The following is a 26,653-nucleotide window of genomic DNA, read 5'->3' as shown; positions in this document are numbered from 1 at the left end:
CAAGGTATGACAATTCAGCATGTTTCTATAGTTCACATTATACTGGTCAAGAATATTCTGCTGCGAGGGTGTGAAGAGTGAGTGTTTGTGTGTTTACAGCTCTGTTGTTGTTGCAGCGAGCCGATGAGAGGAGGTCCCGGAGTTTGTCCACCTCTGACTGGTGTCTGTGGGTTCCTCTGTGGGCCTGCTGTCTGGTACACAGAGTAGAGCAACACTAGAACTCCACCACATTCAAACATAACACACAAACCACAATTGTGTTTCTGTCGTTGAACATTGGAACATTATGAACAGGGGTGCACATAACTTTTTAGGTCTAGTACTCAGAAGAGCACCTGGAGATGATCAACGGCGGGGGGGGGGGGGGGGGGGGGCGGGGGGGGGTGTGTGCAGCACTGCTTCAGCCCAGCCCTGCACATGAACTCTGCAGCCGCACTGAGGCCCCGGACAGACGCACTGCTTCCAAATTCCGCGATTTTCGCCGTTTTTTTTTCTCTCACGCCGTTAGGAGAAGCCCCCAAGGTTGGTGCTCTGTGCTGCACTGCTTTTATCCGCCAGATTTGGACGTTCACGGCATATTTTGCACCGTTATGGTGCGTTCATCATCGGTGAAGAGTGCCTCTAACAGCCGCTGCTGGCTGCGTGCACGCAGCGAGGCGATGCGACGCGACGCGAAGCAACAATCACACAAGCACGTGCAGCATGCGTCCCCTTCCCCTGCGCCTAATGGCTGTACATGGGGCCGACGCGTGCTTTAGCGAGAGTGTGTGAGTGTGGCTTCAGGAAGTAAATTCCTAGCCTCGATCTCCAGGCTTTTATTTTTTAGTTTTGCTAAAAAATAAAATCTTGGAAATTCCTGTCCCAGCTGTTGGTACGCAAAAGCGCCTCGCGTCGTCTGATGTGGTGCGCATTATTTATTTTGGGTGCGCATGCGCACCTGCGCACCAGTTATGTGCACCCCTGATTATGAATAAAAAAAGTTATTTCTGTTTGGCTTTTAGGCTTTGTAAACAAAGGAATGGGGCAGATATGACAAATAACATTTTCAATTACTTCATAAATTAAAAAACATTAATAGTGGAAATGTATTTCATTTCCGATCTACAAGCTTGTAGATCTGTTATTTACACTATTCTTGAAAATGGAAATGATGGAATGACGATTATGCAAAAACAAATTGCGATGATCTGATATAATTGCGATTAAGCGATTATGTAATAATTGTGACAGGCCTACGAACGAGTCCGAATTTTGCGTATATTCGCCGGTGTGTAATGACCTTAACCCTCATCTCTACCTGTCCCTCCTGAGCGTGTCCAGCTCCTGCTCTCTGCCTCCCAGAACCTGGGTGCTGACCTGCAGTCCAGTGCGGGAGGCCAGGACATTGTCCAGGGTCTGACCGATAGCGCCCCCTGTAGGACCAGAGACATCCTGCAAGGCCTCCTCTGCTTCACCGACCTGAAGAGCCCGCCACACACAAGGACACACGCGGTAACTTTAAAACATGTTGTCATTCCCTATTTTGGGAATTACATTATGCTGTAGGTGAAAATGTAGAGAAAGAATGTAAAAATCACACCCACTGTGAAGTGGGCGGTGTGCGGTCATCACAACATGACTCACTTAAAAAAAACATAAATGTGTTTTTTTAAGTCCATACTGCTATTCATAGGGCTGCACATGTGTCATGTGTTTCGCTAGCCAATCACAGTCCTGAATTTGCAAAGTCAGCCAATCACATTACAGCTAGTGGTGATGACACTAGCTGTAATGTGATTGGCTGACTTTGCAAAAGTATAGATTTGCATTGACTGTGGAAGGGTTAGGGTTGTAGACTGCGTTGTAGACTATTGGCCAATCACGGTGCAGGATTGGTCAGTGTCCAAACCTCACTTATAGGGGGCGGTTACACCGCCCCAAAAATGTAAAGAAAAATAAATGTAAAATTTTAAACAATAGGACGGCGCCCGGCCTATTTGGGGCCATGCATGTCGAAGGCGATTCAGGTCGTTCCGTTTATACTGGATATGAGGCACAGACGTTATGCAAATCTCGGCTATGAATCAGTTAAGCCGACGTGTTGGGTAAGCCAATCAGGGACATTGGCTTTGCGGCACAACCGTGACGCGTTCCGTCAATCTGTGAAGCAGACGGTTTGGGTTGGCCAATCAGGGATGCCGATGCATACAATGTCCCGTAAAACTGACTTTTTGCCTCTTTCCCAGACCCAACTGTTCTATGCTTGTTCTATTATATATTAATAATTCAATTCAATCTTTATTTCAGACTCAAGGTCCATATCACATAGCAAATGACAAAAATACACAAACCATAAAAAAATATTTAAAATAATTAAATCAGTCCAACCTACCAGCCAGTCCACATAATATGCTGATTGCTGACTGTCTGTAGAGGCTGTTGCGCCAATGTCTCCACATCATGGAAGAGAACCGATTAGAACTCATATACAGTATGGTAATCCCCCTTTCAAGGTGTTTCACCCAGGTGGACAGGGTTTTGAGGTTACAGTAGGTTTAAACATAATTTCTGTGAGGTTAGGGTTAGGGTTAAGGTTAGGTTTAGGCATAGCTTCTGTGAAGTGCAATGGCGCAACCTGGGCGACACACCAATGAAAGAGGGAGTCCCGATCCTCGAGCGCATATCGAGGTTGTTAAGCAACAGTTACGTCACAGTATTAAGTGTCTTTATTATGGCTCAAATATGTGGCGCGACCAACACAAACACAACACAAGGGAGAGAGAGACACAGAGACAGACTCTCTCACCTGTTGCTGCTGCTCCATGATGGCCATAAGGCCATTTCCCATAAGCCTCCTGTTCTCTTCTTCCTGCCGCTGTAAGGCTGAGCTCAGATATCCCGCCTCCCGCTGTCAATCACATGGCAGAGGTCAGTTCACTGGTTAGTTAGCAGAGTAAAAAAACATTGATAGTAACTATTGACGTATTTTTTGAGCTGTTGTATTGGGGTTTTGCCGTTCGCACCTTGGCCTCACTAAGCTGTCTTTCCAGAGCGCTCTTCTCTCCCTCTAACTTGGTGACAACCACACGCAACTGGTGGTCAAAGGGAGGACAAAAGAATGCGTTAGATCACCGTTTCCCAAACAAATCAGTGTAACTCCGGAACATGTGCGGCCAATTAGAGAAGTCGTTCACTTTGTGATAAAAGCACCAAACTTGGCATGAATAATGCATTATGTTTACGGCCTACTTTTTCAGAAAAGCTGTTAGCCACCAAAAAATTGTGGCATTTTTCAAGATGGCTGTCGCATCAAATGTTAAACACGTGTTAAACACTTTCAGAGTAAATATCCCCTTTTTTCATTTCCTACGTTTAAAAAGATATACATCTTATTTCAAAAGATTTAAAAAAGTTTAAACAAAATCACAACTCAATTCAAATTAAAAACAGATTAGATCTGCTATTTTCACTAGTTTGGATCCAGGGCAAACGTCTAATTTCTCTTTTAAGTCTCTCGAACTAAAAAGTTTGAGAAACCACTGCGTTAGATTAATGGAACACAAGAAAGAAAGGTTGTTCTTGTAAGATATCACACCTCGTTCTGTGAGCCGTCCAGGTCTTTCCTCAGCACGCCTTGCTCTTTCTGGGCCGTGCTCAGCTCCCCCCGCAGCCTACCAATGGTACGCTCCAACAGCTCCCTTTGAGCGACGGCCGTCTCCTGGGCAACGGCCGAACGCTGCAGCAGCTGGGTGCGGTCCGCCTTTAGCTTTTCCCTGAAGGACAGTTGGTCACACGATGACTAACACAGCGTGTGTTATTAAACAACATGAGTGCATTGACTGAATGGAAAATAGATCCCCATCGATATATCGGTTTGGCCGTTATAGAGTACCGAAGTCCTGACGTCACTCCCACACTGCCCCTGGGCAGTGTTGGAAAAAGTACTCAAATTCTTCACTTAAGTAAAAGTACCAATACTGCAATATAAAAATACTCTGTTACAAGTAAAAGTGCAAAATTCAAAAATGTACTTGAGTAAAAGAACAGAAGTATTGGCATCAAAATGTACTTAAAGTAACAAGAGTCAAAGTACTAAAATGTTTGAAAATAGCAGGTCTACAATGCTTGTAGATCGGCTATTTTCAAATAGCCTAGGTATAAAATAGGGCTAAAATGGTTAATGTATGTTCTATAACATCATAATTTACATCTGCAAAGTAACTAGTAACTAAACTTTTCAAATAATTGTAGTGGAGTAAAAGTACAATATATCCATGTAGTGGAGTAGAAGTAGAAGTAAAATAATTGGAAATTGGAAATACTCAAGTAAAGTACAAATATCTCAAAATTGTACTTAAAGGGGCTACACCATGAATTTAAAAAAAATATATTATATATAAATATTGCCCCCTAATACGTTTTAAACAGGTTGTAAGCCTAAAAAACATCCAGATATTTTTTCTCACAATCTGACTGTCTCTCATTCCAAGCTTTTTCAGCTGCAATACCAAAACGTCCTTTTGGGCAGGGGGGGGGGGCTACTGAGCAATTCTGTCTGGCCATCATCAATGCAAAGTCAAGGCAAGTGATGTCACTTGCCTTGCCATTCTGAAATGGCCAGTTCAGACATGCCCATTCTGAAAATCTCTGAAATGAGAATGAATGACTGAATGTTAAAAAAATATATTTTTTGGGGTACAAGAGACACTGGGGAGCCCAAAAAATACTAAAAACCTAAAAAAAAAATGAAATTCATGGTGTAGCCCCTTTAAGTAAATGTACTTAGTTACTTTACACCACTGCCCCTGGGCCACTGTGTTATTTTATGTATTGGAAATCCCCCCACAGGCAAATCTTAGATCACGTCGTATAAGAACTGTGTTCCAAAAGAAACAAACCACCCTGGCGATTTTGTCAGGTATGTGACTGTGTCTGTGTTTATGATGATGATAACGACTGTGTTGGGAGAAAACAAGGACATTGGATAAATAGGCTCTATTCACAGCAGCCATATTATGAAGACATTCACAGGTGTTACCAATGATACTAATGAAGGCTCTGTTCCATTCTTGGTCAAACAGAGTCAGGGTGCTGATATTGTGCATGTTGGCTCACTGGAAACACTCTGTTACACCGGTGGGTCTACAGTTGGGGTCCAGGGACCCTCATGGGCTTCCAAATGGACCCCTTACTGGTGCAAACCATTTGGTTCCATTTGTACACTCTCAGAGTTATGGGGGTCGTGGAAACCACTGTGCTACACTAAATGGAACAGAGCCTTCATTAGTATCATTGGTAACACCAGTTAAGGAAGTGAAAATATGGCTGCTGTGAATAGAGCCTATTATGCAGCCGATGTGTCGCGATTTTAAACAACTTTCTACCCGGTGTCCCTATTTTTGGGCATGTGATGTTTAGGCAAAAATTCAAAAACTTTAAACGTTTTTCAAAATAAACAATCTACCAGAACACAACATGTCGTAGCATCGGACCATAACATCTGGCATCGGTCAATCTATAATGAAAAAGTATACGAGTCTACTTAAAATATATAAATAGATGTTTATTTTTTATTAACTACCTTTGGCCGTTTCAGTTAAACAGTCATGGTTGCCCTCCATAATTGATATGACAATTTCTTTGACTAAATAGATGTACAGTATATTTTTTATTAACTACCTTTGGCTGTTACAGTTAACCCTTTAAGGCCGGGAAGGGAACGCATGTGTGTCATTTTAAGATTTCTTTGGCTATTCAAAAATAGCAGAAGCTCATAGCGCGGCACCGAGTGCCGCGCTATGAGCTTGTACTGATCTGCTATTTTTAGAAAAATCTTGAAAGTTTGTGCAAATCATTTTTAACTCAAATCTTTGCTTCTGGGGGTCCCTGGAACAAAATATTTTAAGATGGGAGGGGGTCCGCGGACAAATACATATTATTTTGGGGGTCCTTGACATGAAAAAAGTTTGAAAACCATTGAAAATATAGCAACATAAGAAAAAAAAAAAAAAAAACTTTAGGAGAAAAAAAAACTGTTAGGATTTAGAAGACATTTGTAAAATCCCCAGAAGCAAAGATTTGAGTTAAAAACTTTCACTTTAAAAAAGTATATATATATATTCAAACTAAAGATTTGCACACATTTTCACGATAAAAAAAAAAATAGCAGATCTACAAGCTCATAGCGCGGCACTCGGTGCCGCGCTATGAGCTTGTATATCTGCTATTTTTATAGAGCCAAAGAAATGTTAAAATGACACAGATGCGTTCCCGGTCTTAAAGGGTTAAACAGTCATTGTTGCTCTCCATAATTGATATGATAATTTCTTTGATAGGAGCTAAAGCTGAATCATGCTGCAACCTCAGGCTGACAATGACCCATAAAACAATTTGCCAAGAATTAAAGTGGGTAATTTGTGAATTATGATGAGGAAGGGTCTATTATACAGTACTGTCTAATAATATGAAATTAAAATGCTTCCAGTTGCCTTCATCACTGGGTAATCAGTGCATGTAATGTAATCAGAGAATATGCAAATGATGTCAAAACATAATGCACTCATTCCGCCTGTTTTGCACATCGGTTCAGAGGTCTGAGATTTGGATGGAAATGGATTCAGGGCTGTTAATAAAGACATTCCTGGAGGCACAGGTACTTACAGCTCCGTCTGCAGGCTAACCTTTTCCGATAGCGACCCCCGCAGCTCGGTTTGGACGTTTCGCCTGGCGGCCTCCAGAAGCAGATCGTGTTCCTGGAGCCGTCTGATCACACGATTCCGCTCTGCCTGGAAGACACACACAAGTGCAGGGTCACCACAAGAGAATGTGCTGCGTGTGTGCGCGCGTGTGCACTTTTTGCCCAAGTTCGTAGGTCATAGATCAGTGGTTCTCAAACTTTTTCATGTCAAGGACCCCCAAATTGACACTTAGTAGCCCGCGGACCCCAATTTGAAAAAGATATGCCAGGGACCCCCCATAAGAGAGGATTCTTACAGCTCTAGCAGTGATTCTCAATCATTGTAATTTAAGGACCCCCCCAGTTTGACATGTATTAGGCTACGGACCCCCATTTAATGACATTTCTATCTCTGGGACCCCAATTCATATTGTAAAATCAATGTTAATTTAAAGGTAGGGTAAGTGATATTTTTTGGTTAAAACAAAAAGTATTTTGTTAAAAGGTTAAAATACTATATTCTGATAGTAATCATTGCTATAGAGTGTTTGTTCAGTAACAGATGTCTCCCTGTCTCTCCAGCTCTTTAATAAACAGAAAATACATTTTTCGGTAGGTGTCAAAATCTCAGCCAATCAGGAGAAAGTAAAGTACCCATTTTTAAGCTTAATTTGTATAGTGTTCCAGTTCCAATTTTGTCTGCTCATTTCTTAGTGTCATCACTTCCAATTTCACTTGTTTAATCTGTATCCTGATTGAGTTCTCTGTCCTGGTTGGATAAAATTGGAAATTAAACTGAAACTGAAACGAAAATGCATTTTATGTTTAATAAAGAGGTGGAGAGACAAGGAGACTCCTAATGCTGAACAAACACTCTATAGCAATGAGTACTATCAGAATATAGAGCTATTTAACACTTATTTTAACCAAAGAAAATCACTTACCCTACCTTTAACTCTGAGATTGTACAAATGGAACCAAATGGACCCGTCAGGGTCCATTTGGTTCCATTTGTACACTCTCAGAGTTACAGACCCATAAGGGTCCATTTGGTTCCTATAAATCATTTTGCTGGGGACCCCCTGGTATCCCCTCAAGTACCCCTGGGGGTCCCCGGACTCCACTTTGAGAACCAATGTCATAGATGACTCCGATAACAGGTACTGTGTGTTGTGAGCTTGTAGATTGGCTATTTTTGGCTAATTTTTGCCGATTTTGCCAAATGTTCACCTATTATTATGACATGCAGTGGTGGCTTATCCAACAGGCTTGAGGGGGGGGGAACCAAAAGGGGGGGGGCACCAAAAGGCGTGAAGAAAAACAAAAACATTGAAATACGGCGATGACATGTGGTTAATTGTTGTGCAAGGAGAGTCGGCCTGTCTTGTCAGACTTATTAACAGTGCATGCGTTTGTTTGTGCGTGCATGTTTCTCTATACCTTCAAACTGGCCTGGTGTTCCGTCTGTTGCTTTGCATTCTCCACAGTCAGCGAGCACAGGGCACAGCTCAGCTCAGAACACTGCCTTTCCAACTGATTATTAAGGGCCTGTGTATAAAAAACAACCACATAGTGCATCATGTGATCAGGCCTTTTTTTTATGCAGGAAATGCTGAGAGAAAAACAAGAAAACAGGAGTTAGATGTGACTGGAAGTGCTGGGTCCCTTATGGCAAGGTTGATGATGGATATGTTAAGAGCAAATACAATCTCCTGACTCATGATGAAATAAGAACGTTGACCTGCACTTTGTCTGCAGCAGCTCTCAGCTCAGCACCATCTTTCAGCAGCTTATTGTTCTCCTTCTGCTGTTTCTGAAGGGCCACGCACACACACACGCACGCACGCACGCACACGCACACACACACACACACACACACACACACACACACACACACACACACACACACACACACACACACACACACACACACACACACTCGACTGATGAAGACTGGACCAATAAAAAAAGACTTGAGTCAGTGTGCTCCTGAACTTCAATAATAGTACTTTCATTCTTTCTTTCTGTTGTCTTTTTTTGGCCATCACTTTTTCTTGATCTCACCTTCAACTCAGAAACCAGCAATAGGCTCTATGCACAGCAGACATATTGGAAATTATTTGGGTCTCTTCTTACTTCCTTCACAGGTGTTACCAATGATACTAATGAAGGCTCTGTTCCATTCTGGTCAAACAGAGTCAGGGTGCTGATATTGTGCATGTTGGCTCACTAGAAACACTAGTGGGTCTCAAAGTGTGGTCCAGGGACCCTCATGGTTCCTTGAAGGGGTGTAACTCTGAGAGTGTACAAATGGAACCAAATGGACCCTTCCGGTTCCATTTGGTTCCATTTGTACACTCTCAGAGTTATGGGGGTCCTTGAAATTAAAAAGTTTGAGAACCACTGTGCAACACTAAATGGAGACAGAGCCTTCATTAGTGTCATTGGTAACACCTGTGAAGGAAGCAAGGAAGGGGCCCAATTTCTGTCCAATATTCCTTCACCTCTGTGAAAAGCAACAAAAAAAGAAATACAAATGCAATTCAAGCATCTGAATGGACGGTACGTACCGAGGTGACATGCTGCCTCTGACCTGTCTGCTCTTGGAGCCACTGGCAGTGCTCCTGCAGCCTCCTGGCTTTGTCCTGCGCTTCCTGGAGGGCGCGCCTGCTGACCTGGCCTTCCAAGTGCAGAGCCTGGCAGTCCGCTCGCACCAACTGGGCCTGGCAATATCCACGAGCAGAGAGGACGTCACAGAACACTGTTTTATTATTATCTTCTACACTCTTGTGCGGAACTATTTTAATGTCTGTCTGCCTGTCTGTCTGTCTGCCTGTCTGTCTGTCTATGTATGTCACTCTGTCCTGCATTTACTTAAGTACTGTACTTAAGTACAATTTTGAGGTATTTGTACTTTACTTGAGTATTTCCAATTTCCAATACTTTTACTTCTACTCCACTACATCTCAGATTCAAATATTGTACTTTTACTCCACTACATTTACTTGAAAACTTTAGTTACTAGTTACTTTTCAGATATAAACTATGATATAATGAAACATACATTAACCACTTTAGCCCTATTTTATACATAGGCTATTTGAAAATAGCCGATCTACAAGCTCACAACGCGTCGCATCGTGATGCGTTGTGAGCTTGTAGATCTGCTTTCTTTTTCAAAATTTTCAAATATTTAGTACTTTTACTTTTGGTACTTTAAGTACATTTTGATGCCAATACCTTTGCACTTTTACTCAAGTAAATGTTTAATTCTGGACTTTTACTTGTAACAGAGTATTTTTATATTGCAGTATTGGTACTTTTACTTAAGTAAAGAATTTGAGTACTTTTTCCACCACTGGCAATGTCCGCCAGGGGGGGGGGCGCTGTGGCCCATCTATGCACACCTTGTTAGTTTTGTTTCTAGATTTACCTGTCTTCTTTCCATCTCCACCACTCTCTCCATGTCCTCAAGTTGCTGCAGAAGCTCACTGTGAGATTTCATGGCCTCAAAGGAAAGGGCGGAATCCTGGATCATCTGTTGTTCCATCTGACCAAAGGAAAAGACTTAATAAAGACGATCATCATATTCATTGTCATCAACATCATCAGTGGAGAACGGAATAAAGGTATGCAGTGGAGGAAAGGTTCTGAATCATAAAGATGATGGATGGACGGACGGACGGACGGACGGACGGACGGACAGACAGACAGACAGACAGACAGAGTCACCTCAGATAGTTTCTCACTCATCTGCTCATTGATTATTTTCAGTTCTTCAGCAGCCAAAGCTGTATCCATCTGTAACCAAATTGATTGAATTGATTGACAAAACAATGAATATGTTTACGACTGCTTTACAATTTTTCCTACCATACCTTGCACTTGGCATGCACAGCCTTGAAAGTGAAAGTGAAAACCTAAATCAGCCAACAGCCCCCAATAGCCTATTATTTAGTAATAATAATATAACCTGATAGGGCAACTAGCTCTGGTCCATAGTGTTAGGAGAACTCTAACCTCAGAAAGTGTATAACTACCCCAAATCATAATGATTGTGTTTTTCATCAAGTCAACACCTTATGATTTCCTCACATAATATGTGATTATCTAAAATTGCTACCATTTTAATTGAATGGTTTATTCTAGTTTGTCAGGGTCTTTTGTTAGTCTTTTGCCCGTGACGTGCACAGCAGGTCAAATTGCTCAATCAAGGCCATACAATGTTCGGAAGCACTTTGCGAGCAGTAGAGGCGAGACCCCTGTCAGGTGAACTATTCTAGTACTAAAAGGAAATTACATAGGTTCAAACGCCTACCAGAGACAAATTGCAGAGCTTGAAGCCATGGCAAGCTTATGAGCGGAGAAAGCTGGATTGTTCATGATCAGAAATAGGTCATTAATGTATGGAGGGAAAAAAAGAAGAAATATGGAGATAACAAGGTTTCTGACCGACAGCAACGATGTTACTGTGAAGAGCTAATTCTGTATCCTGTAGATGCAGTAAAATGCTACAGTGTTATACAGTGGCTAGAACCATACATTAGCTGAACTTAGCTAGGCAACCAACTGGAGTTAAAAGACCTCTGAACGTTTTATGTCAAAGAAATGTGACTTATGTGCTGTGCTGACAGCATTGTGCATGTCGTTGGCTCGTTGCCGTTCACATGGGTGGCTGTTGCATGTGCACATATGCCCATGTACAGTATGGTATACTGTACTGTACCATTGCAATTAATGAATAGGTTTCTGTTTGGGATGAACGAGGCACTCTTTACATCATCTGGAATGCATCCTTCTAGCAATAAAGGTCTTAATATATTTAGTTTGAGACACTTGAGGTAACGTGATCACCATCACATACTGCAGCTCATGGCTCTAGCTAACAGTTTATTAATCTCAGCTGTGCGTGTTTCTTTTAGTGGTTTTGCACCCTGAATGCGCACACACCCACTAATGTTTGTAAACAAGAAACCTGTCTATAGTGTACATCCTCCGTGTTGCCACAGAGAGTGAAAAACCGAGAAGGTAGAACACAGTAAAAATCCTCTGATTCTGCCACACTGTTGAATCTGAAAGCAGAGCCTTCTGGATACACATGGTTGGGCGAAACCAAAAACGAATGAAAGAGAGGGGTTCATTGATGGGGCGCACCTAACTTCCATTTTTTCAAATACTTAAACGTACAAATTAGAGAGTTCTTTTTACTGCCTAGGACGTCAGCAAGGGCATGCGGTCTCAACAGGTTCCTAACCAAATCAAATGGGTTCAGATCTGAGCCAAGTCTACTAAGGAGGCACGTCTGAAGCCTGTCCTGGACAGGAAAAATACCAAATATATATTTTTCAATTATTATTTTTTAAAAACAGATCTAGGATGGGTAGATTGACTAATGTCAAAATGACAGGTCCTGGCAACACTCTATTGAATGTACACGTTTTATAGACTTGCATTTGCCAGCTTAAATCTCACAAGCTCAGTTTTCACAAGACTTTTTTTTTTGTCTGAAAAACATCCACTGAGAATCGATCGACTGGGGAGGATGTTGGTGATGAATTGAGCAGCTTTGTATTGTAAACGACAACAATAGCTGCACTTCAAGAGGTTAGCATTGATGCTGATACATAATTAGTTTGATTACATTAGTTTGATTAAATTGATTGAAGGCCTTTGTCGAGGGAGAAGATGTTGTCACTCTTCTGACTGGGTTTGGCTAATTTGATTTGCTGACTCTGACTCTGCTATAGTTCTATGTCATGATGGATTGCTTCTCTGATTGTTCAAAAGTTCAAAAGTTGCTTGTATTGATGATGCCAACAACCGCAGCAAATACTTATGCAGCCTTGCAAGACTGCAATGAGCTACTGTAAGCAAAATGTGTTACCTGCCAAGGTACATTTTTGCTTTATTGTCAAAGTTGTGACATTGTAATGTGATTCAAATGTTTGTTATCAGGGCGTCCTTGAAAAAGAGAGCTTGCTCTCAATGGGTTTCCCTGAATAAATAAAGGAAAAAGCAAGAAAGAACATGTTTAACCCTCACAGACTAGTGTCTCCCAGTCATGTGTGTGGTTCAACCCATGAATGATACAGTGAGAATGAAACATGGCCACTATACTCTGCAGCATTGGTTCTCAAAGTGGGGTCCGGGGACCCCCAGGGGTACTTGAGGGGGTTCCAGGGGGTCCCCAGCTAAATGATGGATAGGAACCAAATGGACCCTTATGGGTCTGTAACTCTGAGAGCGTACAAATGGAACCAAGTGGGTCCATTTGGTTCCATTTGTACACTCTCAGAGTTAAATTAACATTGATTTTACAATATGAATTGCGGTCCCAGAGATAGAGATGCCATTAAATGGGGTCCGTAGCCTAATGCATGTCAAACTGAGGGGTCCTTGAAATTAAAATGGTTGAGAATCACTGCTAGAGCCGTAAAAAAAAAATCTCTTATGGGGGCCCCTGGCATATCTTTTTCAAATGGGGGTCCGCAGGCTAATAAGTGTCAATTTGGGGGCCCTTGACATGAAAAAGTTTGAGAACCACTGCTCTGCAGTACACAAAAAAAAGTCAAGTTTGTGATTTGGGAGTTTTATAAAAAAAGATAAAAGAAAGCTGGTACCTACCAAATGTATTGGTAGTGCAACACAATCCTTTGTCATCACATATCAGGTGAAAAGTCTGGATAATAAGTGTATACGGTGTACCTTGGTAGCTGTGGCCACCTCCAGGGCCTCGCTAAGCTCCTGCACCTCTAAGCGAGCGTCCTCTCTCTCGTCACAGGCCCGGCGGACCTGGTCCTGTAGCTTCATCACCTCCCTCCTGGAGGCCCGCTGGTCCTTGGTGTTCTCCTGTTGGAGGGCTGCCAGCTGCTCCTTCAGGCGAGCTGCCCCAAGAAAAGTTGCCGTTAGGAACGTACCCTGTGGCAGAAAGTTACTACTTGCACTGCTATCTCTCTCTCTCTCTCGCTCTGTCTCTGTCTCTGTCTCTCTCTCTCTCCTCTTTCCCCCGACACGGTCGAGGCAGAAGGCCCCCGCCCTAGAACCTAGGGTCTGCCTGACGTTTCTTCCAGTTAAGAGGGAGTTTTTCGTTGCCACTGTCGCAAAAATTGCTTGTTCAGGGTGGGATTGTCGGGTCTCTTCTCTACATGTAAAGTGTCTTGAGACAACTTGTTGTGATTTGACACTTTAATAAAATTGAATTGAATTGAATTGAAAGTAACTAAAGACGTTTACTTATACAGTACTTAAGTACAATACAATTTTGAGGTATTTGTACTTTACTCGAGTATTTCCAATTTCCAATACTTTTACTTCTACTCCACTACATCTCTGAGGCAAATGTTGTACTTTTACTCCACTACAATTATTTGAAAACTTTTAGTTACTAGTTACTTTGCAGATATAAATTATGATATTATGAAACCTACATTAACCACTTTAGCCCAATTTTATACATAGGCTATTTGAAAATAGCAGATCTACAACGCCTCGCAATGCGACGCGTTGTGAGCTTGTAGATCGGCTATTTTCAAATATTTAGTACTTTTACTTTTGGTACTTTAAGTACATTTTGATGCCAATACTTTTGTACTTTTACTCAAGTACATTTTGAATTCTGGACTTTTACTTGTAACAGAGTATTTCTATATAGCAGTATTGGTACTTTTACTTAAGTAAAGAATTTGAGTACTTTTTCCACCACTGGGAACGTACCATGTCGAGCATGTTGCGACACACAAGGTCACGTTTTTCATGCTGAAAAAATGGAATGCCCTTTTTTTTCAGTGTCCAGAAGGTTAATGACCCCTCTTATGACAAAAATGCAAATAGTTCCAATCTGAGACTTTCTGAGCAAGCATGCAATAGTCCATTCCATATATAGTCATTTGTCATTCATTGCAATTTGCTAAGTGCCTTCTGGTGTAAAGTACAATACTTATAGTTGTTGCCTCTGCTTATTTTAGATTTTAGTGTTGGCTATTCAAAAAATAGCAGATATACAACTTTGTGCCGTGCTGCGAGCTTGTAGATCTGCTATTTATTTATTTTCATCGTGAAAATGTGTGCAAATCTTTGAATTTATACATTTTTTAAAGCGAACATGTTTAACTCAAATCTTTGCTTCGGGAGGTCCCTGGAATAAAATGTTTTGAGATGGGGGTTCCGCGGCCAAATACATATCATTTTGGGGGTCCTTGACGTGAAAAGGTTTGAGCACCACTGATCAGAAAACAGTTTTATGATTTAGAAGACATTTAGAAGACATCGGCCTCAGGTCTTAATGACTTAAACATCCCCCCCTGCAGCCATTACCTGGGTGAGAAGGATCCAGGTCTCTCTCCGTCTCCAGGCGGAAGATGGTGAGTTTGAGCGTCTGCAAGAGGCTCTCCAGGTGACACACTCGGCTCACCAGAGGATCACACTGTCGCCACGCGGCGCTTTCGCCCCCAGTGTCTCCCCCTGAGGATCGATGCACCTTCAAGGGCCGTACAGGTTGTCGGAAGGAGGTTTTACTCTCTATAGGTAATGGGAAATGGTCTCTGGAGACTTCAAGTGACCCCGTGTCTCGGACAAGAGCTTCAGCCTGCTCCTCCGCCACCAGGAGACGCTGATGTAGGAAGGATATCGCTTCTGGGGCCGTGGCCCCAACACTGACTGAGTGGGACATCGTGGTGCATGCAGGTGGTGCTGTGTGCACAACAACTGCCTCAGTGTCAAACTGCATTTACATTTCTTGTCATTTTTTTTTCTCCAATCATTTACGTTTTATGCAGTTGATAGATTTTAATTATCTACTGAAAGATAGTCATCCAGATGACTTCTCATATAACATATCAGGCATTCCTTACCCTACCTATTAGCAGTGGTGTAAACTATTAAGTAACTTAGTACATCTACTCAAGTACCGTAGCATTTCCAATTTTCCAATTGTCAGTCTTTTTTACTTCTACGCCACTACTACATCTCAGAGGCAAATATTATACTTTTACTCCACTACAATTATTTGAAAACTTAAGTAGATGTTGATTATTATTACAAAAACATGTTAACCACTTCAGCAATATATACATTTAATTGAAGGCCAAAATTACCTGGATTAAGTTGATAATTAGATAAATAGATGATAAATAGATTATAAAATTCGGTTTTTAGTTTATTTTAATTTATTTTTAATTGTTATTGAGGCTGTACATGCTGATTTTGTCCATGCAGTGGTGGTGGCTGAATCATCTGACTGCAAAAACTCGACTAGACAGACAAGACAATCAAATCACATCACAGCCATTGTTTTGCCTATTTCAATCTCCCCCACAGTGACAGGCAACAAAACCAAACCGGAACGCAACATTCGCGCGAGATTCACATTCTTTTTTTTTATTGTTTCGTTGTATTTGTTAAATAGATGTTATTACAGTTGAATTGGTCTAAGAACACTCACACAGCTACCGTTTCCCCCTGCGCCGACCTGTCTCCATGGCGACGCGTCCTACTACAGCTTCTGTTCCTTCCTGTTACCGCCAGTTTATGAATGAACTGAAATAAACTACAGTTCCATCGGACATAGATTAACTTTGGTTTCAAAATAAAATCCGTCTTCCCAGCTCTAATCCAGCTAGATCACTGTTTCTCAAACAGCAAGTCGGGACCAGTGGTGGAAAAAGTACTCAAATTCTTTACTTAAGTAAAAGTACCAATACTGCAATACTGAATTACTCTGTTACAAGTAAAAGTCCAGAATTCAAAATGTACTTGAGTAAAAGTACAAAAGTATTGGCATCAAAATGTACTTAAAGTACCAAGTAAAAGTACTAAATGTTTGAAAATAGCAGTACAAGCTCACAACGCGTCGCGATGCGACGCGTTGTGAGCCTGTAGATCGGCTATTTTCAAATAGCCTGTGTATAAAATAGGGCTGAAGTGCTTAATGTATGTTTCATAATATCATAATTTATATCTGAAAAGTAACTAGTAACTAAAGTCTTCAAATAATTGTAGTGGAGTAAAAGTACAACATTTGCCTCTGAGATGTAGTGGAGTAGAAGTAAAAGTATAGACTCCAGTAAAGTAAAAAAGTACCTCAAAACTGTACTTAAGTACAGTACTTGAGTAAATGTACTTAGTTACTTTACCCCACTGGTCAGGACCCATTTTTATGGGTCATGAGTAAATATCCCTTTATTTTTTGTTTCCAACATTTTATTTTTAATTGATATTATTTAAACAAAAAAATGTAATCCCCAAAAAATATTTTTTTCATGAATTGAAAACTAATTCAATGATTTTTCTAAAAATGAATAAATAAAAATAACAAAATCTGCAAAATTCCATAAATTACAAAACAAATGTTTAAGAAGTAGTGAAAATAGATGCGATGCGAGCTAAAACAGATTGAGAACCACTGCTCTAATCCAGATAGATGTTTTGGACTCTCTTCAGCTTCCAACGTGCCTTTTACTTTGTAGTTTATAACCAGAAGTCCGACTTTTCTTGCTAGCTCCAGATGCTGACATGACACCTTCTCAAAGTCATGACGAGTAGAGTAGCAACTCTAGCTCTGGTCATTTAACTATATGAAAATCCTGTGTATGCGTTCTAATGAGACTGCAAAAGTATGGAAAAAAGTACAGTTGCATAGCTTTATTTATTTATGTTATACCAGGACCGTGTTTTAGGCAAGGGTTAGGTCTCCTCTTGTCTTTTTTAATGATATTTGTGAAGGAACGAGTTAAACACACATGGTTAAACTTCTGGAAAGATCGACTGTAAGCTCAGCATGAGATACTTCCTTGGTGTATTATCAGTGGTGGAAAAAGTACTCAAATTTTTTACTTAAGTAAAAGTACCAATACTGCAATATAGAAATACTCTGTTACAAGTAAAAGTCCAGAATTGCATCGCGACGCGTTGTGAGCTTGTAGATCTTCTATTTTCAAATAGCCTAGGTATAAAATAGGGCTGAAGTGGGTTTCATTTGGAGCCAGTGTGACGTCATCTGTTAAGGGGTCTATTTCTGTCAATACAATTTCTGTGCCAGAAAGAAATGGATGGATCTCGTTTGCATGTCCTCCATGCAAATCAAATGTAATGTCGGTAGGTTTGTCAATCATGTTGTTTAAAAAACAAAAAGGAAATGAGGCGGTTAAAAAATATAAAAAGGAAATGAGGCTGAACTAAACAGATTTTGTCATTCTTGTAACCGACATAAGATATTGTATTTATAACATATTTAGTGGGAATAATTGTGCATTAGTGGCATGGCTCGTTGGTCTAGGGGTATGATTCTCGCTTAGGGTGCGAGAGGTCCCGGGTTCAAATCCCGGACGAGCCCTCGTTTTTTCCTTGAAAGACTATTACTATTACTTGTAATGTACGTAATTATCATGTAATCAATTCTGCACTCCGAGAGCAAACTGCAGCTAATTAGAGTATGTGTACATCGTGGTGGTGCACTCCTTTATTTTCTTTTCTCCCATGTGGGTATGATCTCACCAATGTAGCTAACGAGAAAATAAAATGTTACATTAAAATAATGATTTAAAAAGGCTTCCATGCCTAGTTTGTATCAGGTCTTATGATTAGGTTGCCTATTCGCCATGGTTACTCTAGTCTCTCTCTATATGTTTGAGTGGACCCGTTATGGTTAGCACAGTTATTATAACTGTGTATATTATACAGCGATTATTTATATATCAGAAATATAAAGTATCTATCCACATTTCCCGCCTCTAACAAGACAAAATGTATGATATATAATAATATTTCAATGGTTATATCCCTACGGAGTAAAAAAAAAGACATGACCCCGACGTGATTTGAACACGCAACCTTCTGATCTGGAGTCAGACGCGCTACCGTTGCGCCACGAGGTCCACATACCACTTCCGTAAATGTTGTGTTTATATACATATTCATAAGAGTGGTTGTGTAGGTGATTGAACAGTTTATTTTGTGACGTGTAGGGGTCTCGTGGGACTCATATATTATTCATGCAAAAGATAGTTGCGTGTGACGAATTTAGATGATCGGTATGATGTAACCTTAAACAAACATCAATAAGTCAAATTGTGATGCGTAGTGATGCTCAATACTAGAGTTATATGGGGACGTGATACATGGCTCGTTGGTCTAGGGGTATGATTCTCGCTTTGGGTGCGAGAGGTCCCGGGTTCAAATCCCGGACGAGCCCTCCTTTTTCTTTATTGCTTTTGTATTTTACTCAAGTACATTTTGAATACAAATATCTTTCTTGTAATAAACGATGTCTACAATTTGGTAATGATACTTTTACTTAAGTAAATAATGTGGGTACTTCTTCCACTACTGCTTAACCATAATTAAAGTAGATAAAAGTCGTGGCCATTACGGGGATCGAACCCGCGACCTTGGCGTTATTAGCACCACGCTCTAACCAACTGAGCTAAACGGCCTGCGTCACAATATTATGCCACTGTAAGGATTTAAAGGTAACGGTATAGGTGCCCGTAGCCCATCTGTGACTATCCCTGTTAGAAAGGCTCCAAATATTCATACATATTTTGTGTATTACTTTATATATAACGTTAAGAACATAATAAGTTTTGTCTTTACTGCACGGACAGCTGAAACCAGTTACAACTGAGTCCCTCCAGCACCAGAGGCAATCATTGAGATGGTCAGATGTCACTGTAAAGCAGATTGTTCTTCACTTAGATGTTCGTGCAGATCAGTGGGGCTACCCTGTACGGAGCTATGTCAGTGTACTGCTGACTGCCAAAATGATGAAGACTGTCAAGATACATTGGCTAGTGACAGCAATGATGATAGTGAGAATGATGTAGACTGGTCTAGTTTGTGTTTGTGTAAATAATTGACGCAACCTTGTGTCAATGAGAGAAATCATCTGTCTCTGTCTCTTCAGATAATCATATATCACAATTCTAGATTGTTATGTAAATATGTGCTATTGATCACTGATTTTAATTAGCACCATTGGATTTCCTGAAAAATGTAGATTTAACCACTTGAATCATGATCCTATGTAATCTAGAAGTCAAAATAGTGGAAAAACGAATATTACATTTTTTCCCGCAAAATCAAGGATTATGACCAAATCTGTGCCATTGATCATTTGTACATATTTTTAATTAGTACCATTGGATTTCCTGACCCTAAAAATGTAGATTTAGCCACTAGAATCCAGATCCTACGTAATCTAGAAGTCGAGATATTGAAAAACGAATATTCAAAGGTTGCCATTTTGCTAAATCCAAGATGGCCACCATATTGGTTTCTGCGCAAATGGAATCATGGATTTTCTGATTTGTTATTCTCTGAAGTTTCCAAAAATGTATAGTTTTCCTAATCCCCCGAAAATTTTAACGAAATTACATAGAACTGGACTAAGCTCATAGCGTGGCACTCGGTGCCGCTATGAGCTTGTATATCTGCTATTTTTGAATAGCCAAAGTGTAAAATAAGGGGTATAGTCCACCGAAAGTCCACCCCCCCACCTTCTGAGGGCCTGTGACGTCCCTGGCAGCGAGTGAATGGGAAAAGAAGACATAGACTTCCCAAATACAAAAAAGGGGCTAGGTTTAGACCAGAGACACAGATCAACTTGCCAGACTCCCCGTCCTCAAGTGACACGCAGAATCGCGACGTCGCTCTTCGCTTGTTGCATTTCTGGCAGCTCAGCAGCATGCCATAGCCTCGTTCCCATGTGAAGGCAATTACAGTGCGCTTTCACTTGTGAAGTTGTGGTCCGTAGGAATATTTTTAGTCATGTCTCTTAGGCTTAAAACAAAAAAAAAAGATAATTCATGAAGCCATGAGGGCTTATTTCCATTGTGGTCCTGTGTATTCAATTCAAAGAGACATTTAAAGACATACAATAATATACAATATACCAGACATCATCAACACATTGATGGCTATACCTGTTTGCAGCCTGGCACCATCAGACTAATTTCACTGCCTAATTGTTTTTTCTCACATGGCAGATTCGTCTGGTTTTACGGGCTAAATCGGCATGCTGATATGCCCATATTATATGGAGTTGAGATCTTTGTATCTGTCAGTCCTTGTCCCTTTTATGCCCATATATGGAGATCCCTGGTGGCATCAGTATATGTCCATATATGGGCATGGCCCCTGTTGTGCTCATATATGGAGTTGAGTGCCATGAGTACACATTGAAGTTAGACAACACACTATTTGGGCGTATAACTCCTTATATGGTTAAGGCTGAGTCATGGTGACATGAGCGTGATGTTGGAGGTCAGTATCACTTTGACCATGATACTGCCATGATACTGACCATGACTGACCATTATACTGATACTGACCATGACTGGTCATTATACTGACATGATACTGACCATGATACTGTCATGATACTGCCATGATACTGCCATGATACTGACCATGACTGACCATGATACTGTCATGATACCGACCAATAAACTGATAAAACAAAAACAAACAATAAAGCAGACAATTTGCTCCTGGTGGTTCCCAAAGCTAGATTAATAAGAAGGGGTGACCGCACCTTTGCTGCTACTGCCCCCAGGCTCTGGAATAGCCTACCCCTCCCAATTAACAGTGCTCAGTCTATCAAGGTTTTTAAGTCTTACTCAAGACTCACTTCTTTTCATGTTTGAGTCTATGATTTCAACTTTATTTATATTTCTATTTATGTATGCATTGTGACTAATACTATGGGGCTGCACATGCATGTTTTTATGTTGATGTTCTTATGTACAGTCAATTTTGATTGTTTAACAGTTTAATCCATTCAATCCGGGAAAGCATCTGTGTTCACTTTAGATTTTGGCTATATAAGCAACGTAAGCTTTTGAGAAAACTGTTAAGATTTAGAATGCATTTTTAGAATCGGCCTCAGGTCTAAACGGGTTAAATATGCTCTATAAATAAAGATTGATTTGATTGTATGTACTGACCACGATACTGACGATGATATACTGATGATGTCCGTATCGTGGTCAGTATGGTAGCCCTGTGACAGGGATGTCAGGCCCTGTTCACTCATTCAGAGATCAGTTGTAATTCTTATCATCTTGGTTTGGTTCTTAACTCTTTATTCTTAGCTGTAGCTCTCCTGTTTCATTCTCTATTTACCTTTTTGAGTGTACAGTATTATTAAGAAACCTGGCATATTTATGGCATCTGTTAATAGGCTCTATGCACAGCAGCCATATTGTAAGACATTCACAGGTGTTACCAATGATACTAATGAAGGCTCTGGTCCAGTGTAGCACAGTGGTTCTCACATTTTTGAATTTCAGATTTCCACGACCCCCATAACTCTGAATTACTCAGAATTACACACCCGTAAAGGGCCATTTGGAAGTGTTTCCAGTGAGCCAACATGCACAATATCAGCACCCTGACTCCGTCTGACCAGAATGGAACAGAGCCTTCATTAGTATCATTGGTAACACCTGTGAATGTCTTCATAATATGGCTTCTGTGAATAGAGCCTATTAAGGTTTATCTTAGTCACAATACTGTTCCAGAGGATAATTTGCTCCACCAGGAAATATGAATTGTAACAGTGTAACATTATTGTAATGTACTACTAATAGGTGAGCGAATACTTGATATGTTTGTGATGTCATCTGGATTCTTCAAGTAATAGTATCTTTCAGAAGATAATTAAAACAACTGCAATAATCAACTGCATAAAACGTAAAACACTTTTATTAACAATATATACAATTTGGCCATACACCGCAAAACACATGATTGAAAATATACAAACATTAATCATGGTGCACTGAAAAAACACCCAAAAAATCGAAACATATAAATAACATTTTCTCTTTCAAAACACACGTACACACTATGGTAGCAGCGATTTTATTGGTAAGAATTGGACGGGCAATCTAATCTATGAACGAGTTTCAACTGAAGTAAGGTATTCTGGACAACAATAAAAGCATTTTGCAAACTACACAACCATACCACAAACTCTGTAGCGAGAGAAAAACAGCCGTGCAGTCGGGTACTCAAAAGATCAAAGTTTCAGTTACTTTTCAAGGTCCAGTGGTGATCAATTCATTAGGGATGTAACAATATTATTGTTATTGTCATGGGCTTCCAAATGGCCCCTTACAGGTGTACGGGTCCATTTGGTTCCATTTGTACACTCTCAGAGTTATGGGGGTCGTGGAAACCACTGTGCTAGACTAAATGGAACAGAGCCTTCATTAGTATCATTGGTAACACCTGTGAATGTCTTCATAGTATGGCTGTTGTGAATAGAGCCTATTGGAATTGAATATGAACAATTTGAATGATACCTGTAAATGTTTATGACATGATAATGTGTGTTGTGAGTGGTAGAAGCAAAAAGTGTGTTTTGAAGAAAACGCTAAATAGCTAGTTATGCTGAAATGAGCGTGGACTATATGGGGAGTTGTGTCATGATCCAAGGAATCCAGGGGGGGAAATATATACGTATATTGTATGACCTACAGTTCAGGAGATATGTATAGGCCAAAACGTGAAGCGGCCTGTTATAGTACCACTATGAGGCCAATTTGAAAAGCGGGGTATGGGGCGGAGTGGGATGGAGGTTCTTCCTTGGCCTACTGAGAGTGTGCATGCAAAGCTTCATGCCGATCGGTAAATCTCTTTACTGAAAATAGCCCATCTACCAGTTGCAATGTGACGCATTGTGAGCATTGTAGATCGGCTATTTTCGTCACGTTTGTCTCAAGGCCAGTCCACACTAATGTTACTCCTTGCAACTCCTTGCAACCATTATCCCCAATGGCAGTTGTAAAGAGTTGCATTGGTGTGGACTGGCCTTAAAACTGTCTTGTTGCAAGGAGTTGCGACTATTTGCATTGGTGCGGTCTGGTCTTTAGAATGGGGCAGTTGCTATAGAGTGTTTGTTCAGTAACAGCGGTCTCCCTGTCTCTCCAGGTCTTTAATAAGCTGTACATTTTCAGGTTGGTTACAAATTAAGCCCCATCAGCAGAGGGAACCCCACAAATATAATTCCTCAGTTTGTGTAAGTAAGTACATTTTATTTATAAAGCACATTTAAAAACAAGGTTACAAAGTGCTGTACAATGGAACACGATCAAACAAAATGAACAACAACAGTATAAAGGTATATAAATAGAATAATAAAACAATACAACAAGGATTAAAACAAAGCAATTTGTCCATGAAAGTCAGGTAGAACTTCATGGGGAAAAATGCTTACGGAACAAATGTGTTTTTAACATCCTCTTAAAAACCTTCAACAGACTCTGCATTTTTTGTGTCATACGTAGTTCCAATGTTGTCAAATTATTTTCACCAAATACACTTGTTTATTCACTTTTTTTTACCAAAGAGCTGGAGAGACCCCTGTCGTCTATAGCAGTGGTTCTGAACCTTGTGTTATAATTAATACATATTGTGAAAAAAGCAGATCTACATGCTCACAACGCCTCACATTGCGAGGTCTTAATTGTCTTTAAATTGTGACTTCATCCCAAAAATTAGACCCACAGGTTGAGAACCACTGGCCTATAGCAATTATTGTACAGGAATATAGAGTGGGCAGAGGAATCAGAATCAGAATCAGGTTTATTTGTCACGTCACAAGGTAAAAAAGTGGGTGAAATTCGTTTTTGTACATCACTCCCATCGCAACGTTAAATTCCGTAGAAAGAAGAGTGGGGAGAGAGAAAAAAGAAGAGGGGTAGGGGGCAAGTGGGAAGGAGATCAACAAGAGAACAATAGAAGGCCAAAAACAAGGATGGGCCGTGGGTAGCGTGGGAACCAACGCCCATCCTGATCCTGCCACATTATCAACACAGATCATCACTTTATTTTATTCACATACCACTAGACTAACCTTTTTTCATCATCTTAACTGACCATTTTATTGACCAAAATAATTTGATCACTTTGGAAATAAACTGTTAACATCTTGAGGTTTGCTTTCTTTGGCGAAGAAAAAACAGTCAGCATGTTGATGAAGACATTGTCAACTTGTCTATATGTAAATATCTCTGATGATGGCCCATCATCATCATCTATGTGTCTTTTGTTATGAGCCTTTTACATTGAAATGCTCCCTGACTGCAGTTAACTGGAGGAGGTGGGAGGAGGTTTTTCACACACACGCACACACACACACACACACACACACACACACACACACACCTTATTGTTGTCTTATTTGCATTTTAAAACGTGCCTGCCGGCCCACTTGTCACAGCACAGATAATCTACACACACTTTAGGTGTGTCATTGTCTCCAAGTATCCCCCAACCTGACTTGGTTGTCGTTGATCTACATGTGATTCTCAAACTCTCTAATTTCAAGGACCCCACATTAGATTTGCATTAGACCACAAACCTCCATTTGACAAGATGTTTATCTCTGGAACCCATATCTAAGGATATTTATGTTATTTGGAATGATTCAGTCAAATTAATGGTCCATAATACATTTACTGTCTATGTACTGTAGGCAGTGATGCTATGCTCATTTGAGAAGTGGTTGCTCTCTATTTTAAAGACGGGACACGCACGTCGCTTAACACCTACAGTACAGGTCACACAATGGACAATTGATATGCATATAGGCTAATTCCTATGTTAATGTACCTGGCGTGAGTCGGGAGCCTTTGTAAATGTTGATGAAGTGTGAATTTAAAGTAGTTTTAAATCTATGCGTGTGCCTGCGCGTCCCCCTGGCCAAATAAGTGGTTGCTCGGCGTGCAACCCCGTCCACTGAGCATTGCACCCCTGACTGTATATATCGGTATGGAGATCACAGTGAACTTGTGATCAAATTCAATGACCCCTGGAGGTCCCCAAACCCTACATTGAGATCCACTGATCTACAATATGGCAAATTAAGAACTAACTAGAGACACCATGATTGATATACTGATATCTGTTTGGTGCATCTCATGTGTTTGGTAGTTGAAGAAACTCAGCATTTATGAATGAATCAATGTCATTCATTAGTAAACACTCCCCCACTCTGTGTGCAGTGCAAAGGGCCTTGATCAGCCACATCCTGAAAAGACAGGAGAGGATATGTAAAAAATGATATTAGGCAGTATCGTAAACAACCTAAGAGTCTCCAGATAAATATAAATCCCTGTCTGCAGATTTGACCCTAATTTAAAAACAATAAAATACCGTTATTGTTCCTTTAGGGGTCCTTTAATTTAGGGTGTTTCAGGGGGATCCCAGCTAATTTGGCGAAATATTTGGTGTAGAGGAAAACAGGGAGGGGGGACCCCAGTCAACATAGTGGTTCATATAGCATTAAAAAATATGACTGTTTTAACCTGTTTTATACTATATATACTTCTGGGTCACTGTATAACATTATTATTTTATAATGACAACACAAAAACAACTAATAATAATAATAATACAATGTATGCAAGACTGTAAAATGAATACTTACTCATGTACCCTGTAGTAATACAAGTATACAAGGTATAAAGGCTGTAAAATGACTGTATTGTTCACAGTAGTTATGGGGTAAGTACAACACATATTTACATTTCTGTAATGATAAAGCACACATAGAGGACATGTAGTGGTGAAACCTTTATTAAAACAAACAACACAAAACATTATCAACATTTATTTTCCCAGGTATTAAAGTGTTTCTTTGAGTTCAGAAAATCAGAGTAAATGTAAATAAGTAATCTGTAAACACAATTCCGTAAAAGTAAACTAAGTCAACTGTCAGCTGTCTCAGACATCTACCAAATATGTACTATGATAATTTAACAATACAAACAACACACATGTCAACACACAGTGAAAAGCTACACAAAACCAGCAGCTTGTCAGCACTTTACTGCACCATTATGCATGCATATCAATGAAAATAATAATGAACAAGACTCGTTTTAATCCCCACAAATGTGGACAGACTGGCTGGAGAGAATAATAAAAGATTATAAAAAAAAAAACAAGCAATTGAAATAACATCATGTTGAATTGAAAATAAGATCCATACGCAAG

General features: G+C 40.3%; 1 protein-coding gene across 1 annotated transcript in view; it reads right to left on the bottom strand.

The window, feature by feature from the left end:
- The window catches only part of ccdc150 (coiled-coil domain containing 150), a gene marked incomplete at both ends in the record, with an annotated part of 25,085 nt that extends 9,762 nt beyond the window's left edge, over window positions 1-15,323 (bottom strand). The window contains 13 exons of the mRNA XM_084064739.1: window positions 115-187; window positions 1,298-1,458; window positions 2,786-2,887; window positions 3,003-3,071; window positions 3,575-3,752; window positions 6,640-6,764; window positions 8,096-8,203; window positions 8,397-8,480; window positions 9,226-9,378; window positions 10,089-10,205; window positions 10,388-10,456; window positions 13,361-13,539; window positions 14,969-15,323. Coding sequence (XP_083920865.1) covers window positions 115-187; window positions 1,298-1,458; window positions 2,786-2,887; window positions 3,003-3,071; window positions 3,575-3,752; window positions 6,640-6,764; window positions 8,096-8,203; window positions 8,397-8,480; window positions 9,226-9,378; window positions 10,089-10,205; window positions 10,388-10,456; window positions 13,361-13,539; window positions 14,969-15,323 — 1,773 coding nt within the window. The remainder of the gene's footprint in view (window positions 1-114; window positions 188-1,297; window positions 1,459-2,785; window positions 2,888-3,002; window positions 3,072-3,574; window positions 3,753-6,639; window positions 6,765-8,095; window positions 8,204-8,396; window positions 8,481-9,225; window positions 9,379-10,088; window positions 10,206-10,387; window positions 10,457-13,360; window positions 13,540-14,968) is intronic.
- Window positions 15,324-26,653: the final 11,330 nt, after the last annotated feature.

The sequence above is a fragment of the Gymnoscopelus microlampas genome (genome assembly GCF_963454915.1).
Source record: "Gymnoscopelus microlampas genome assembly, chromosome: 8".
NCBI lineage: Eukaryota > Metazoa > Chordata > Actinopteri > Myctophiformes > Myctophidae > Gymnoscopelus > Gymnoscopelus microlampas.
This window is presented reverse-complemented; position numbering and strand designations above follow the sequence as displayed.